This window comes from Coregonus clupeaformis, chromosome 12 (genome assembly GCF_020615455.1).
Source record: "Coregonus clupeaformis isolate EN_2021a chromosome 12, ASM2061545v1, whole genome shotgun sequence".
Classification (NCBI taxonomy): domain Eukaryota; kingdom Metazoa; phylum Chordata; class Actinopteri; order Salmoniformes; family Salmonidae; genus Coregonus; species Coregonus clupeaformis.
The window spans coordinates 35,233,833-35,252,639 of record NC_059203.1 but is presented as its reverse complement, the minus strand read 5'-3'; the positions used below and the strand labels follow the sequence as shown (position 1 = coordinate 35,252,639).

The 18,807-nt window shown below is 42.8% G+C and overlaps 1 protein-coding gene across 4 annotated transcripts in view; it reads right to left on the bottom strand.

Annotated features, from left to right (window-relative positions):
- The window catches only part of LOC121577563 (inositol 1,4,5-trisphosphate receptor type 1), a 157,511-nt gene that overhangs the window by 119,403 nt on the left and 19,301 nt on the right, over positions 1-18,807 (bottom strand). For all 4 annotated transcript variants that reach the window (XR_006002656.1, XM_041891269.1, XM_041891270.1 and 1 more), the window contains exons 4-16: positions 17,734-17,849; positions 16,795-16,881; positions 16,079-16,237; positions 11,800-11,898; positions 9,288-9,371; positions 8,903-9,049; positions 8,587-8,682; positions 8,365-8,409; positions 6,584-6,738; positions 5,107-5,206; positions 4,668-4,828; positions 4,325-4,466; positions 3,933-4,091 (exon numbers count right to left, since the gene is read on the bottom strand). Coding sequence is in view for 3 of the 4 variants with exons in the window: in XM_041891269.1 (XP_041747203.1) it covers positions 3,933-4,091; positions 4,325-4,466; positions 4,668-4,828; positions 5,107-5,206; positions 6,584-6,738; positions 8,365-8,409; positions 8,587-8,682; positions 8,903-9,049; positions 9,288-9,371; positions 11,800-11,898; positions 16,079-16,237; positions 16,795-16,881; positions 17,734-17,849 (1,550 nt within the window). In the remaining variant the exon portion in view is untranslated. The remainder of the gene's footprint in view (positions 1-3,932; positions 4,092-4,324; positions 4,467-4,667; positions 4,829-5,106; positions 5,207-6,583; positions 6,739-8,364; positions 8,410-8,586; positions 8,683-8,902; positions 9,050-9,287; positions 9,372-11,799; positions 11,899-16,078; positions 16,238-16,794; positions 16,882-17,733; positions 17,850-18,807) is intronic.

The following is an 18,807-nucleotide window of genomic DNA, read 5'->3' as shown; positions in this document are numbered from 1 at the left end:
ATGATGGTGGAAAATAAGTATTTGGTCAATAACAAAAGTTTCTCAATACTTTGTTATATACCCTTTGTTGGCAATGACACAGGTCAAACGTTTTCTGTAAGTCTTCACAAGGTTTTCACACACTGTTGCTGGTATTTTGGCCCATTCCTCCATGCAGATCTCCTCTAGAGCAGTGATGTTTTGGGGCTGTCACTGGGCAACACAGACTTTCAACTCCCTCCAAAGATTTTCTATGGGGTTGAGATCTGGAGACTGGCTAGGCCACTCCAGGACCTTGAAATGCTTTTTTACGAAGCCACTCCTTCGTTGCCCGGGCGGTGTGTTTGGGATCATTGTCATGCTGAAAGACCCAGCCACGTTTCATCTTCAATGCCCTTGCTGATGGAAGGAGGTTTTCACTCAAAATCTCACGATACATGGCCCCATTCATTCTTTCCTTTACACAGATTAGTCGTCCTGGTCCCTTTGCAGAAAAAAAGCCCCAAAGCATGATGTTTCCACCCCCATGCTTCACAGTAGGTATGGTGTTCTTTGGATGCAACTCAGCATTCTTTGTCCTTCAAACACGACGAGTTGAGTTTTTACCAAAAAGTTATATTTTGGTTTCATCTGACATTCTCCCAATCCTCTTCTGGATCATCCAAATGCACTCTAGCAAACTTCAGACGGGCCTGGACATGTACTGTCTTAAGCAGGGGGACACGTCTGGCACTGCAGGATTTGTGTCCCTGGCGGCGTAGTGTGTTACTGATGGTAGGCTTTGTCACTTTGGTCCCAGCTCTCTGCAGGTCATTCACTAGGTCCCCCCGTGTGGTTCTGGGATTTTTGCTCACCATTCTTGTGATCATTTTGACCCCACGGGGTGAGATCTTGCCTGGAGCCCCAGATCGAGGGAGATTATCAGTGGTCTTGTATGTCTTCCATTTCCTAATAATTGCTCCCACAGTTGATTTCTTCAAACTAAGCTGTTTACCTATTGCAGATTCAGTCTTCCCAGCCTGGTGCAGGTCTACAATTTTGTTTCTGGTGTCCTTTGACAGCTCTTTGGTCTTGGCCATAGTGGAGTTTGGAGAGTGACTGTTTGAGGTTGTGAACAGGTGTCTTTTATACTGATAACAAGTTCAAACAGGTGCCATTAATACAGGTAACGAGTGGAGGACAGAGGAGCCTCTTAAAGAAGAAGTTACAGGTCTGTGAGAGCCAGAAATCTTGCTTGTTTGTAGGTGACCAAATACTTATTTTCCACCATAATTTGCAAATAAATTCATTAAAAATCCTATAATGTGATTTTCTGGATTTTTTTTTCTCAATTTGTCTGTCATAGTTGACGTGTACCTATGATGAAAATTACAGGCCTCTCTCATCTTTTTAAGTGGGAGAACTTGCACAATTGGTGGCTGACTAAATACTTTTTTCCCCCACTGTATCTTGCACTACTCATCTCATATGTACAGTTGAAGTCAGAAGTTTACATACACCTTAGCCAAATACATTTAAACTCTGTTTTTCACAATTCCTGACATTTAATCCTAGTAAAAATTCCCTGTCTTAGGTCAGTTAGGATCACCACTTTATTTTAAGAATGTGAAATGTCAGAATAATAGTAGAGATAATTATTTATTTCAGCTTTTATTTCTTCCATCACTTTCCCAGTGGGTCAGAAGTTTACATTCACTCAATTAGTATTTGGTAGCATTGTCTTTAAATTGTTTAACTTGGGTCAAACGTTTTGGGTAGCCTTCCACAATCTTCCCACAATAAGTTGGGTGAATTTTGGCCCATTCCTCCTGACAGAGCTGGAGTAACTGAGTCAGGTTTGTAGGCCTCCTTGCTCACACACGCTTTTTCAGTTCTGCCCACAAATTTCTATAGGATTGAGGTCAGGGCTTTGTGATGGTCATTCCAATACCTTGACTTTGTTGTCCTTAAGCCATTTTGCCACAACTTTGGAAGTATGCTTGGGGTCATTGTCCATTTGGAAGACCCATTTGCGACCAAGCTTTAACTTCCTGACTGACGTCTTGAGATGTTGCTTCAATATATCCACATAATTTTCCTTCCTCATGATGCCATCTATTTTGTGAAGTGCACCAGTCCCTCCTGCAGCAAAGCACCCCCACAGCATGATGCTGCCACCCCCGTGCTTCACAGTTGGGATGGTGTTCTTCGGCTTGCAAGCGTTCCCCTTTTTCCTCCAAACATAACGATGGTCATTATGGCCAAATAGTTCTATTTTTGTTTAATCAGACCAGAGGACATTTCTCCAAAAAGTATGATCTTTGTCCCCATGTGCAGTTGCAAACCGTAGTCTGGCTTTTTTATGGCGGTTTTGTAGCAGTGGCTTCTTCCTTGCTGAGCGGCCTTTCAGGTTATGTCGATATAGGACTCGTTTTACTGTGGATATAGATAATTTTGTACATGTTTCCTCCAGCATCTTCACAAGGTCCTTTGCTGTTGTTCTGGGATTGATTTGCACTTTTCGCACCTAAGTACGTTCATCTCTAGGAGACAGAACGCGTCTCCTTCCTGAGCGGTATGACGGCTGCGTGGTCCCATGTTTATACTTGTGTACTATTGTTTGTACAGATGAACGTGGTACCTTCAGGCATTTGGAAATTGCTCCCAAGGATGAACCAGACTTGTGGAGGTCTATAATAGTTTTTTCTGATTTACTTTGATTTTCCCATGAAGTCAAGCAAAGAGGCACCGAGTTTGAAGGTAGGCCTTGAAATACATCCACAGGTACACCTCCAATTGACTCAAATTATGTCAATTAGCCTATCAGAAGCTTCTAAAGCCATGAATAGAAAGCCATTTTCTGGAATTTTCCAAGCTGTTTAAAGGCACAGTCAACTTAGTGTATGTAAACTTCTGACCCACTGGAATTGTGATACAGTGAATTATAAGTGAAATAATCTGTCTGTAAACAATTGTTGGAAAAATTACTTGTGTCATGCACAAAGTAGATGTCCTAACCGACTTGCCAAAACTATAGTTTGTTAACAAGAAATTTGTGGAGTGGTTGAAAAACAAGTTTTAATGACTCCAACCTAAGTGTATGTGAACTTCCGACTTCAACTGTATATACTGCATTCTATTCTATAATATTCTACTGTATCTTAGTCCATGCCGCTCTGTCATTGCTTGTCCATATATGTATATATTCTTTAATCCCATTCCTTACTAGTTTTGTGTGTATTGGGTATATGTTGTGAAATTGTTAGATATTACTGCACTGTCGGAGCTAGAAGCACAAGCATTTTGCTAGACCCGCTATAACATCTGCTAAACACGTGTATGTGACAAAGAAAATGTGATTTGATTTGTAGCATAGACTTCCAGTCAATGCACTAATGCTAGTTAGCATTGGCTCATGAAATGACCACGAATTTCCTTCATACTGGATGCAGAGACATAAAAATGGTATCCATGAGTTTATCTTACTCTGGGGAAGTAGATACATGGCTTCATTGCCAAAATCCCAAAGTATCCCTTTAAGTGCCATCAGACAGTATATAGGCTAATTGCATAAGTGCTGTGGCTTGATCTATAGGCTATAGGTTAAGACTCTGTCTGCTGGAACACTGTCCAGGACAGCATGTGAAAACAACCCCTATTCCCTTCCTTTACTGGAGCCTGTTAGGGTCTGCAGGTCTAAAGGTACCAGGTACTGTAGGTGTATAGAAGCCAAATGGTGATGATGACTCCACCTAGGCCTCCAATGGACTAAGGGGAATTTCAATCATATTCCTTACACTCATCTAGTACCTACAGATCAGCAAACATTGAAAGGTTTGGGGTTAGGTTAAGGGATAAGGTTGGGGGTAGTGGTTGTTTTGGGACCAGGCCAGCCGTGTGACCTGTCATACGTGTCCTTGTGTGGCCTTAGAAGGATCAGACCAGTAGGCCTGACCGTTACCACTTTGCTGTACCTGGTTCTTGCGGTAGTCCTGTTGAGAGTGGCGTAACACGCGGTAACACAGGCGACAGATGTGTCTGAAGGGGGCGTGGCGCTGGTCAGCCAGCTCCTCCAATCGCAGCATGGGCCCGTCCCCGCTGTCTGTGAATGGAGCCTGCAGCAGCTTGAAGATCTGGACACAAAATTACATCAGTTGGATGATGTTACATCAGGTTAAGAAAATGAATTTGTTGGAAAAATGTTTGGCGAAGTATGGCAAAGTTCATTATATAGGTTAATAGCAGACAAAGGAGCTTGCTCCAAAATGTATCCACATTGAAAATCAAGTAACTGTCCTGAGCCTTTATTCACCCCTTCAGTCTGTGGAAGTTCTAGTTGTCCCTTATGAATGACATGGTCCTCTACCTGTTTGAGGATGTTCTGTTCCCTCATGAGTTTCTGTCTCTCTCTGTTGGGCTTGTTGACCATGATCTCCAGAACATCCTGGCCATTGTTGGGGATGTCCACCACGAAGAACACCAGGTCCTCCAGAAGCTTGGTCACCGCCCTGGACGACACACAGGAACAGGAAGTCACACACAGGAAGAGGCACAACCATAGATATCCAGAGTTCGGTAAACTTTATTTGAGATTTAGAATCCTTAATGTTGATACCAAGAGTTCCAAGGACATTACATTCTGGTAAGGGTTTGGTGCCAACATTGAAGAGGTAAAGAAAACATAGAGCACCAAAATGACTGCCATGTACCTCCTCTCGTTCTGAGTGATGGTGCCCTTCTCCAGTTTGCCTGCGATGGAGGCCAACACTTTACTGGCATCGTTGGCAAAGTCCAGGTCTCTGACTTCGGCGGGCGAGACGGGTACGATGGCAAAAGCTTCTTTGTCTTCTTTCAGTGCAGACGTGCCGATCTTAAAATAACAACAGTGAAACTGATGAGTGAATTAGGATTGTAAAATTAAGTTAATTCTCATAAGTAAACTCACAAATAGAATAGTATTCAATAGTGCACCTGGTCGTCAGATCTAATGTCTATCTAATCTAATGTAAGGGTATTATTATATTATTGAGTAAGGTTTGGGTTGGACTGATTATGTGGGACACACAAAACATGATATACAGTAGTTGAAGATTGGGTTAGACAGACTATTGGTAAGGTCTCAAACTGGCTAGTCGAGCTGTCACTCACGCGTAGCATGACAGGTTTCTCCTCCTCCTTGTCGATGGGGTGGTTGGTGCTGTGGACCCATGTGTTGGTGCACAGGTGTCTGAGCCTCACGTACGAGTTCCTGGGCGCGCGCACAAGCACACACACAGAGTATTGTGAATCCAGAATGAATAATAAAGTCCTTATTGGGCAAGGCCCACTCTAGCACATACTAAGCATTGCCATACCAAACAGTGGAATGGAAGAGTGCCTCTGATTAAATACTGAAATACATCTCATCTGATGCATTCCAGTAGAGGAAGGGACATCATAATAATAGTGGTTACTGTAAGCCAAACACAACATCTTACAGTATCTCACATGTATAAAACTCAACCACACACTTGAGTAAGTAAGAAACAGAAACAGGGCCAGGGCCTGCAGTAAGTCAGTCTAGAGTCAGTCTAGAGTCAGTCTAGTCAGTGTGAATTATCCTTATCTTGTCCTCAATCACAGTCAACAGGTTATATCCTTCCACCTTCACAACCAGCATGCCACAGTTACACTGGTTCCTGTAAGCCAAAGCTTCCCTACTGTACATTCAGCTAGGAAGACAAAAACTAGACAGACCGACTCACACACTATTGCTTCATGACCTCATAAAAACTCCCTCACCTACTCACTCTACCATCGAGAAAACTCTCCCTACTCTCTCCAAAACACAGGCTCACACATGTCCTATGTCAACTTATACTGAAGACAGCATGACCATAACCCTGCCCACTCACCCTTTCCACTGAAAGTGAGAACAGGTGTCTTAATAGGGGGAATTCCACAATAATTCAATAAATGTGGCTGATAACAAACAAACACCACACATATGTAATCTAAAGATTATTTGTGTGTGTGTGTGTCTCTCTCTCCATTTCCAGTGGGAGGAATATGACCGGTTACTTTTCATATTGCAACATGTTCATTAGAATCTGATCTGCGTCAACAGTGGGCTACCTACTGTAGTCACTACGTTTTTTGGGGGACTTTCCAGACATACAGTCATCAGTGTAAACTGACTTGATAGCTAATCTAGCACTATCTCAATGGACAACCACCTATACCAGGGTGGGGTCAATTCCGATTTAAGTCAGACAATTCAGGAAGTGATTTGAATTTAAAATAGAACAACTTTTGAAAGAATAGTTTCTTCTTTTCAGTTTATTGAGAAGTCACTGAAAATAAAAGCACTTTTTTTTCAATTATTTAATTGGAATTTCAGTTTACTTCCTGAATTGACTGACTTTAATTCAAGTTGACCCCAACACTGACAGATACAGCCTGGTCACTCACCCCTCTCCCTGCACATGACCAGTTCCATCACACAACAATACAGGATGACATCTAAAGATGCATTTTAAATCGATACATTCTCATGGACGTAGTTAAAAGAGAAGTTACTTTCTAGAAAAAGTGCAAATTTTTTTACGAGTAAGGGAGTCCTTTTGCACAATGGCCCTAGTCCTACCTGGGTACCAGGGAGTCCCCCCCTCTCAGAGTGGTAGGGTCCAGCTCAAAAATGGAGGAGATGTCGTTGCCGTCAGGGACAGACACCAGGGTGTACATGACCTTCTCCTGGGGGTTCCTGGGGCGGGCACGGAGGTCCACCTGCTCAGAGTCCAGCTGGAGACACAACATGACAACAAAACAGTCTCATCAGATCACTACAAAGACAACATGACAACAAAACAGTCTCATCAGATCCCTACAAAGACAACATGACAACAAAACAGTCTCATCAGATCACTACAAAGACAACATGACAACAAAACAGTCTCATCAGATCACTACAGAGACAACATGACAACAAAACAGTCTCATCAGATCCCTACAAAGACAACATGACAACAAAACAGTCTCATCAGATCACTACAAAGACAACATGACAACAAAACAGTCTCATCAGATCACTACAGAGACAACATGACAACAAAACAGTCTTATCAGATCACTAGAGACAACATGACAACAAAACAGTCTCATCAGATCACTACAGAGACAACATGACAGTCTCATCAGATCACTACAGAGACAACATGACAACAAAACAGTCTCATCAGATCATTGCACAACCACATGGACATGGGGCACAGAAGACCAGGATCAATGATTATAAAGAAGAAAATGATTGATAGACTGGTCAGTTTCCTGTCAAATTCCTAGACAATGACCCAAAGAGCATATCCTGGGCAGGAACGTACTGAAGAAGATAATAGACTCACAACTCAAAGGGATCTCTTCTTTCACCACAATTTGAGAGCATACATTTGATCAAATTTCATATTTTTTCAAATCTAATTTATGCCAATATATAGGCTTAATTCAATACTGCACTAGACATCATGGCCTACTTTTCCTCTGTTATCACAGTGTATTGTGAAGTTTCAATAACAGCGTTATTACACATAAATATCATCAAATATGTATACATATAAAATATTTCAGTATTTAGGGTAATTCGTTAGAGTAAGTATGGGGTTAAACTGCAGCTGTCATCTTAGTTTGGGTCTTCTGCTGTGTTCACATGGTCACTATAGTGAATGATTGTCTAAAACTGTATCACCCTTTTCACTCTACGGTGCTGACCCCAACCGTACTGTTCTGGTTTGGATATTTTATTTTTATTTTTAAGATGTCCTTTCCAGCAACTATATGGTGGATGCATAACCAGAACAGCCAGTGCATTACAACTTGGCTTGGCTTGACTTAGCTCAGTAGTGCGAAAAGGGTACATGTCCATTCTCAGCGCCCTGCTCTGTTAGTTATTCAACCATGTGTTGACTAATGAGACTAGTGTGTGTCAGTGATATAGAGTCCAGGGTCTTGTAAAGAGAATTGTGTGACTGAGATCCATTCCTAGTGGTAGACTGCAACCAGCTGGCTAAAGGCAGACCAGCTCACATTAGTACCGTCAGACTTCTCTATGCAGACACCGCCATCTAATGGTATCATCGGGGAAGTGCTCTTTACTGTGACATGGGGTTCAAGCTAAGATAAACAAGTTAGAAGAGTTACAATAATCACTGTGTCCTGGGAGACACCAGTGGGATGTGACTGATTAATTTCACATTGTGTCAACAGACTTGGTTGTGACTGGAGACTTTGGATTGGTTCATTCAATGGGTCACAGGAAAACTCTGGATCACAGCACAATATCTGGGAATGACTGGTTCAGATGACCCACAGTATTCATCATCCCTCTACACCCTTCATAGTCCATTGCTACCAGAACAGGAGAATGTGACTCACTGAGGAGCGGAACTCCAGGCACTCTTCTTCATAGTCAGGGTTCACCTGGAAAACACACATACACACATACAATAAGCAAGCTAGGGCTCACTTCACAAACAGAGGTCTATCTCAAGCTATAGTAGGGCTCACTTCACAAACAGAGGTCTATCTCAATGTGACTTCCCTGGTAAAAACATTTATAATATTGTGTGTGCGTGTGGTAAAAGCAGTGTTACTGACCTCTGCAGCCAGGTAGTGTCCAGTGGCCAGGTGTTTGAACCTGAACAGACTGTTCCAGTAGCCAGCTCCGCCTCGACAAGGATCATGCTGTACCACCTGGCAAGAAGAGAAACACAGGTATCATTCACATGTCATATCACACACTGGAGTTGTGTACATGCACATTTTAACAACTTGTCAGACCATATAAATTTCAAACTAAAACGTAACTTTTAGTCTGCATAAATTGGCAGTTGTGAGGGAGAAGTCAAATTGCCATGATCTGAGGGGCTTTTCCCCCTTCTACGAATTATATTTCTATGCACTTCCTCCTCACCTCCACCTCCCATAAGGCTTTGCTGCTAGTTGCTGAGGTAGCAGACTGGCGTCCAGTGGTGCGCAGGAAGACATATTGTTTTTTCCGGTGGTCATCACAGGTGAGGAACTTCTCCTGCTCTGCATGAAACAGGCGCACCACGTCGCCCTGGCAACAAACAGACAGGAAGGTTGTTACCATAGAGACTGCTTTGGGAAGTGTTACTGCCTTGGGATAGATTATATAGGCTACCTATAACAATTAACAGTGTTTTGTCTTCAACTGGGATACCGGGTTCGTTGACCCATTATTATCTGATTCATATTGATTGGATGCTGGTCCAAATCAAGGCAATGTGAACTGTGAAAATCAGGCCTGATTGGTTGAGAGTTTTGATAAAACCAACCCCTTTTAGAATGATCTCCTGATTGTCACCCCATTTCATGAACAGCACGATCTTCCAGCTGGTGTTACAGTTGACCGAGTTCACCTGAAACACCAAACAGACAAAAATAGTTCCACAGGATTACCAGTTCAATCCCTTAATAAACAGCAACACATGCAACTATTATCACTGAGGGAATTTGATTATCTGGCCCGGTTACCCCGGTGGGAGGAGTTTGCACACGGTGAAAAGTGATTGCATTAGTTTTGGAACCGGGCTGCCTCCCGGGCGTGAGCCAGGTGCCCAGTTTAAAGCCGCCGGAGAAGTCGGCTCAAAACAAAAGTGACGTAGGCTAGATTAAGCATGTGGAGTAATTATTAAAATTCTGTGTTTTCACATGCAAAAGTCATTCCTTTTTATAAAAATGTTTTGTTTTGGCTTCCCAATGAAAACTAGTTTGAAAATTCAAACATACACTACCAGTCAAAAGTTTGGACACACCTACTCATTCAAGGGTTTTTCATTATTTGTACTATTTTCTACATTGTAAAATAATAGTGAAGACATCAAAACTATGAAACAACACATATGGAATCATTAAGTAACAAAACAAGTCTTAAACAAATCAAAATATATTTTATATTTGAGATTCTTCAAAGTAGCCACCCTTTGCCTTGATGACAGCTTTGCACACTATTGGCATTCTTTCAACCAGCTTCATGAGGTAGTCACCTGGAATGCATTTCAATTAACAGGTGTGCCTTGTTAGAAGTTAACCATCAAGCGCTATGATGAAACTGGCTCTCACAAGGACTGCCACAGGAAAGGAAGCCCCAGAGTTACCTCTGTTGCAGAAGATAAGTTAATTAGAGTTAACTGCACCTCAGATTGCAGCCCAAATAAATGCTTCAGAGTTCAAGTAACAGACACATCTCAACATCAACTGTTCAGAGGAGACTGCGTGAATCAGGCCTTCATGGTCGAATTGCTGCAAAGAAATCACTACTAAAGGACACCAATAAGAAGAAGAGACTTGCTTGGGCCAAAAAACACTAGCAATGGACATTAGACCAGTGGAAATGTGTCCTTTGGTCTGATGAGTCCAAATTTGAGATTTTTGGTTCCAACCGCCGTGTCCTTGTGAGACGCAGAGTAGGTGAACGGATGATCTCCGCATGTGTGGTTCCCACCATGAAGCATGGAGGAGGAGGTGTGATGGTGTGGGGGTGCTTTGCTGGTGACACTGTCGGTGATTTATTTAGAATTCAAGGCACAGTTAACCAGCATGGCTACCACAGCATTCTGCAGCGATACGCCATCCCATCTGGTTTGGGCTTAGTGGGACCATCGTTTGTTTTTCAACAGCACAATGACCTAAAACACACCTCCAGGCTGTGTGAGGGCTATTTGACCAAGACGGAGAGGGATGGAGTGCTGCATCAGATGATCTGGCCTCCACTATCACCCAACCTCAACCCAATTGAGATGGTTTGGGATGAGTTGGACCGCAGAGTGAAGGAAAAGCAGCCAACAAGTGCTCAGCATATTTACATTTTAGTCATTTAGCAGACGCTCTTATCCAGAGCGATTTACAGTTAGTGAGTGCATACATTATTATTATTGTTTTATTTTTTTCATACTGGAATCGAACTCACAACCCTGGCGTTGCAAACGCCATGCTCTACCAACTGAGCTACATCCCTGCCGGCCATTCACTCCCCTACCCTGGATGACGCTGGGCCAATTGTGGGCCGCCCCATGGGTCTCCCGGTCGCGGCCGGCTACGACAGAGCCTGGATTCAAACCAGGATCTCTAGTGGCACAGACCACTGCGCCACTCGGGAGCATATGTGGGCACTCCTTCAAGAGTGTTGGCAAAGCATTCCTCATGAAGCTGGTTAAGAGAATGGAAAGAGTGCGCAAAGCTGTCATCAAGGCAAAGGGTGGCTACTTTGAAGAATCTAAAATATAACATAACATTTTTTGGTTACTACATGATTCCATATGTGTTATTTCATAGTTTTGACTTTATTTCACAAAGTAAAAATTTTTAAAAATAAAGAAAGACCCTTGAATGAGTAGATGTGTCCAAACTTTTCACTGGTACTGTATATTTTATGGAAAAGAGTTGTTGTATGTTTCTGGACGATGCACCATGCTGCTTTGTTGACAACATGACCGAGCGGCACAGATTACTGTTTGATTTGAGAAGGGCACTCCTCCCTCTTCACATTATGGGCCATAGACCGGTGCACCGCGGCTCAGGTTAATAGAACTCCCTCACTGGTACTCTATAACTATAAAGCAGCACACCATTCTCACAGAATGAGCTGCAGGCTAGAGCTAAATGCAAATCCTATACATAATTTATGCAAATGTCGAGGACCATGGCACAATGCTGTAACGTTTGAAATGGTAGGAGGGGGCCAATACCAGTTCACACTCATATAAATACTGTACATACAATATCACTTCCACACAGCAATAAATAAAACACAGAGGAGAGGTGCTGCAGACAGCGTGAGGGTCTAACCTCATTACATCCTGGGTTGTCCACTAGTTGATGGGTGCTGGCATGAAGGGGCTGGCCAGCATTCACTGGGTTCAGGACCACCTTGTCCCCTATCACCACCTGGAATGAAACACACATTACAATTTAGTATGCATGCATTACACGTGTGCACGTCAGCTGCTAGGGGCAATGAAACATGAACAAAACTCATTTTAATGTGTCTGTCCACAGTCAAATACAGGATAGTATGTGAAGCTCTGAATCTCAAACTAAATCACTCATCCAGAGGGGCTATTACTTAGATGTAGTACTAGAACAACAGTCATGGCTCCACCTTAGGTCACCCTGTCCTGGGGCTCCTACTTACCTCAAGATCTTGGCAGGGAGAGCCAGGAGATTTAGGATCATGCGAACAGCTCTAGAGACCTGTCCTTAAAAGGCGGGGCTGAACTTCCTGATTCAGCCTCGGTTTCAATTCTCCTCATTAGGAAATGTGACAGGCTTGCTTTGATGTGCGTGTCCCTTGTGTGTGTGTGTGTGTGTGTGTGTGTGTGTGTGTGTGTGTGTGTGTGTGTGTGTGTGTGTGTGTGTGTGTGTGTTTCGAACATGGGAAGCGTTTGTACTTTATCTGTCAAAACAGTACACAGTTACAGTCACTCACCCTTCTAGATAACTTGAAACAGTCTAACCAGGTCTTGTGTCTGGAAGTTGCCTAAACTAGCTAGCCAACTTATTTAGCCAATTATCTTCAGCCGGCCGGTGTGCGACCGTGGCAAAGTTGGTTTGACTTTGGATAGCCTATATGTGGAGCTAGTTAGGAACCGTCAATAAATTACAGAATGTAAATGGGACAATTTTTAGATGTTGCACATGTTTTAGTTGTCTCATTAAATGCTTTCAATATCTGTACATGAATCTCTATAATTTATAGTTGTTTTTAGGTTTTTAAGTCATTGAAATTTGGAGCTATTGACATTTTAAAATATTGTCCCATGTACATTGTGTAATTTACTGATGGTCCCGTGGGCATCAGGATCGGGTCGCGTGAAGCTGCGCTCTGAATTGATGATTACACTTTTTGTTTTTTTTGAATAATACCAATGCCACATGCTGTGTTCTACCAGAGAAGCTGTTTATTGCCTTCAGTTGCTCTTTAAAGCACAAGGCTCCAGCATGGTGCCACTATAAGCCCAGTCAGTCCAGAGATAGATCTGTTCTGGCCCTCATCACAGAGGATTAGAGGGGAAAGCCGACCCCAAAACACCTGACCTGGGCCTGACCCCTGGTCCTGTCCCAGCCTAAACACTGACTTGGCCTGAGGTGATACAGCCATTTGTGCTGTTGTGGTTATAGAATGACTCCTGGCCTCTGCTGCTTTAATCCACTGAGAGAGACTACTATGCTGCACACACCGATAGCACAACTTGCTGGAACACACATGATCGACTGACGTGCGAGCTAGCTTCTACTTATCACCAAAAAGATGCTAGACGCAGTGCGGGAGAACTCACCAGAAAAGCAGAGTGGAAAATAGGCTGAAGCTAGCTAGCTCACAAAGCTTAGTTTAAATACCCAAAGATAAAACCAACACTCACCAGCAATTATTTAATATCAGCAACAAGTGTACTAGCTAGCTAGTTAGATGCAATATTTAGTGCTTTTAGCCAGTTAGCCAGTTACCTAGCTAGCAACGATAGCTAGCTAGCTAAATTTAGCTAGCCTAAATCACTAGCTAACTTGCAAGCTAGCTAACTGGCAAGCTAGCTAACTGGCAAGCTAGCTAACTGGTAAACACATTTGTAAATATAGCTACTTAAGCTACAAAATGAATACCTAGTTAGTTGTTTGGATCATTCAGAAAACATGTATATTTATTTAATTACTAGCAAAGTAAAAAGTGTGGTGTTTTCCGGCACATACACAGCCGTCATATTGGTCAGAAAACCTGTTTCTCCTGCCTTTATTTGATTCCACAGTTTTGATCGGTTGACTGACCCCAAACTAACATACACTTCATGACCACTTGTCGAACATCTCATTACAAAATCATGGGCTTTAATATGGAGTTGGTCCCCCCGTTGCTGCTTTAACAGCCTCCACTCTTCTGGGAAGGCTTTCCACTAGATGTTGGAACATTGCTGCGGGGACTTGCTTCCATTTAGCCACAAGCACATTAGTGAGGTCGGGCACTGATGTTGGACGCTTAGGCCTGGCTCACAGTCAGCGTTTCAATTCATCCCAAAGGTGTTCGATGGGGTTGAGGTGAGGGTTCTGTGCAGGACTGGCAAGTGCTTCCACACCGATCTCGACAAACCATTTCTGTATGGACCTCGCATTGTGCATGGGGGCATTGTCATGCTGAAACAGGAAAGGGCCTTCCCCAAACTGTTGCCACAAATTTGGAAGCACAGAATCGTCTAGAATGTCATTGTATGCTGTAGCGTTAAGATTTCCCTTCACTGGAACTAAGGGGCCTAGCCCGAACCATGAAAAACAGCCCCAGACCATTATTCCTCCTCCACCAAACTTTACAGTTGGCACTATGCGTTTGGGCAGGTAGCGTTCTCCTGGCATCTGCCAAACCCAGATTCGTCCGTCGGACAGCCAGACGGTGAAGTGTGATTCATCACTCCAGAGAACGTGTTTCCACTGCTCCAGAGTCCAACGGCAGCGAGCTTTACACCACTCCAGCCGACGCTTGACATTGCGCATGGTGATCTTAGGCTTGTGCGCGGCTGCTCGGCCATGGAAACCCATTTCATGAAGCTCCCGATGAACAGTTATTGTGCTGACGTTGCTTCCAGAGGAAGTTTGGAACTCGGCAGTGAGTGTTGCAACCGAGGACAGAACATTTTTACACGCTACACGCTTCAGCACTCGGCGGTCCCGTTCTGTGAGCTTTTGTGGCCTTCCACTTCGCGGATAAGCCGTTGTTGCTCCTAGACGTTTCCACTTCACAATAACAGCACTTACAGTTAACTTGGGCAGCTCTAGCAGGGCAGAAATTTGACGAACCGACTTGTTGGAAAGGTGGCATCCTATGACGTTGTCACATTGAAAGTCACTTCAGTAAGGCCATTCTACTGCCAATGTTTGTCTATGGAGATTGCATGGCTGTGTGCTCGATGTTATACACCTGTCAGCAACAGGTGTGTCTGAAATAGCCAAATCTACTAATTTGAAGGGGTGTCCAAATACTTTTGTATATATAGTGTAGATGTGCTGCGCCACTCCGCAAACGTTTTACCATAGGGTTTTGCAAGCTGCGGGGGTTTTGGCAAGTAGGAAGGTATATCTGTGAGCATATTAGATTGCCTTACACATTTCAATCACTCAGTCTGACTGATTGTTCATGTTTCCAGTAGCTGTGATTCAAGCGATCCTATATAGTATGCATGATCATTGCCATAGGTGTAACTCACACAGTCTCCTGTGAAGGTCTCCTATACATGCGGTAAAGAAGTAAATCGAACTCAACCAAAACAATGGAAATGCCATGGAAACACGTGGGGGAAAGATCCTGAGTCGCCTCATTGCCCCCCAGTAATATGTGCCTACATTTAGGCTATTATTTATTTGTGTATTTCACACTATGTTGAGGAAGAATCTGAGTATAAGGCTTGTATGGATGTCAACCCCAATACATGTTCATGTCATCATCACCAATCATCTGCATTACAGTTAAAAATGACTGACTACCTCCACCGATTTCTTTATAAAAATGTATGCACACATGACTGTAAGTCGCTTTAGATAAAAGCGTCTGCTAAATGGCATATTATTATTATTTATGCTAGCTATTCAATCAGTTTATAAGAACGGGACTTAGCATTTAGCAGTCACTTCTAAACCTGAAAAGGGAAAACTTCTAAATGTTATGCAGCGAAAACAGACAAATAAATCAAAATTGGACTTTAGTATCTATATTTGTGGGCCTGTTACAATACATAAATCATGACTGATTTGACAAATATCCTCTTTGTTAGATCAGATTTGTTGAATGTGCCCCAATCCGGCGTCCTCCTTCCATCCCCCACTTCTGCGTTCCATTGACCTCTTTACAGCATCTATGGTGCGAAGCTTGGAGAACCATATAGATATAACTCACAGTCTCCTATGGAGTGCAGCTTGGAGAACCATGTAGATATAACTCACACGGTCTCCTATGGTGCGAAGCTTGGAGAACCATATAGATATAACTCACAGTCTCATGTGGAGCGCAGCTTGGAGAACCATATAGATATAACTCACACAGTCTCCTGTGGAGCGCAGCTTGGAGAACCATATACATAGAACTCACACTGTCTCCTATGGAGCGCAACTTGTAGAAGGGTTGAATGTAGAACCAGGATCCTTCGTTCCCAGCCGTGTCCAGCATCACTCTCATGGCATTCTTCTCCAGCAGCGCAGGTAGACGCTTGTTCACAGTCAGGTACTTGTTACTCTTCAGATGGAGGAGCTGGGGGAATACAGCAAACATATGGGATGATACAATATGATGCGATACAATCTTATAAGATACGATACAATAACTCAGCTGTCTGTCATTTGTGTGATACAAACATACTGAAAAGTGTTGCTTGTGCACTTCATCTTCTTCATAGGGTTTATTATTGTGTTGTATGGCATTTCTCTGCCCTTATGGGTATGCAGTACGTTTTAGTCTCCACATAAACAGAGCAGACTTTAACTGAAAGGTTATGACTTAGAAAAGAATAAGCTCAATTCTGAAGCTAGAAAAACACTATCTAGATCCTCCCACATCACTGTTCTATTTATAAACAAACAGAATCCGCATGGATGCCTCCAGGGCTCTCAATCTCTCCAAGTTTGGAACCAGCAAAATATATTGGATGGGAAGCCAAGTAAACTGTGTGACGCTAAAACCCAATAGAAATATGTGGGGTATGAGACTCATTATGGCATAGATTGGCTTCATTGATGAAATAACTTTTAGCTGTGGATACAAGCCAATCATTGTTCTTCCAGACAATGAATATGTATACACCCACACACCTGAATGACGTTCCCATACTGAATCACCGTTCCGAGCAACTTTTTATTTTCTGAATCGTTTTGCTTCTTTTCCAAATCCGCTGCATGCTACACAAGTGAGGGAAAGAGGAGTGAGTTAGAGACCATTACTATTGCTACGAGCAACATTGCTACTGCTTTTGCACAAATGTATCCACAAATAATTATCCACATGGACTTGAGTAGGAGGGACTACTTTCTATGACAGAAATCTCTAATAAAATGAATGTAGCAACGGCAAGTGCAGTTAACAGCAAACACGCCTGCAAGCTTCAACTGAAGGGCTAGAACCTAAAACTGGCCTCATCACCATGGTAACACAGGATAGATCTGAATCTATCATTGTATGACTCTGTAGTCAGATACCAGAAGGCTTTAAATGGTATTGTATCAGAACAGGGCGGGAGTGAGAGAAGGGGAGAAAGAATAAGGGAGAGAGCTGAGAGAGAGAGAGAGAAAGAAGAAAGGTGGGACGGTGGTAGCACTGAAACTACAGTATGCTTCAGAAATGTCTATAAAAGGACCTGAACATTACCTCTACCTCAGCAAATATATACCCCCCTAAGAACACCCTCAAACTAGTGTGGGGACAGAAAACCTAACCCCTTTAAGAGAGCTCCTCAAACCATACATGTTGTTAAAGGGAACTGCAGGATGTAGTATTTCACACTTGAACAAGGGATTACAACAGTCAAGGAAAAAAACATGAGTGTAAGTGCTTTACTAATGTAGTTGTATTGGATTTTAGAAGTAGTGCTAGTTTAGTTATCTAAGAGGGCTCATCTATTGTATCTCTTCAGATGTGGATGAGCTCGTACCTCGGATCATTATACCACTGATTAATTTATATAATAAATCATTTAATACAGTAATATCATGGTAAGACAGTTAGAGATGGGTGAGGGTGGGGGAGTCACTCACGTGTAGTTTGTTGAGGAGGACCGTGTCTGTGGTGCTGTTTCCTCCGGGCTTGGCTGCCTTCCAGAACTGTTTCTGAGCAGAGTACCGGTTCATAGGACACAACCTGAACAGACAATCTGGACAGAGAGACAGTAAGACGATGAATAACAGTTAAAGAGGTGAAGGATGGTTAAGATTGAGGTGTTGTCAATGCATCTATATTGAAGTTGCTGAAACAATAACTTAGGACAACCTTCAATTGATCAGTGTAAATAAATTCACAGTGCTTAGTGACATGCTCATTGAAGCACACATAATTGCATCATCCTTCTCCCAGGGGTACATGCTAAAACACACGTGTGTGCACGCACACACTTACAGATGGTTTGCATCAGGTTCATATCCAGATAAGTAAGTCTCATGAGCTCAGATGAAAGAGGGGAGGACGTGACATGAGACAGGCCACTGGGGGAACATTAGTGAGGGGGGAAAGGGGATAGGGAAATCAGAATGTAACAGAGTGTGTGTAAGTGTCTGTCTGTCTGTGAGACAATTTCTACTGAAAAGCCGGGGGTATGATTGTATACAGTGGGTACTGTACAGTACCGTAGCACTGTTAAAAAGTATATGTTGATTCAACGTACAATTGTAAGGCAACCAGTCTTAATACGATTGTGAGTTTCTTCAGCAAACTCAAAACAACAAGTTTGTGTTAAAATGTTGAGCAAACTCAAACCTATTGCAGCTGGCTGCCTTACAATTATACATTGAATCAACATCTTATTTTTTTTAATATATATTTTTCAGTATGTTGAGATATGACAGGCTGAGATATATGACAGTCACTGTACATAATGCCATACAACAGACCAGTCCTGATAGTATTGTGATTCTACCAGTCATTTTCATAGCCACAATAGGAAGCAGACTGAGAAACAGCTCCTCAGATTTGCATGTGTCTCAGTTAACCCAACCGAGCAGAGTTTCACTTCTGGCATATCTAACGTACGAGTTGTTCACACATACTGTACTGTTTCAGTGACAAAAGGCTCCACTGATGAGACCAACACACACAAGTACTTAGTATGTCAATCA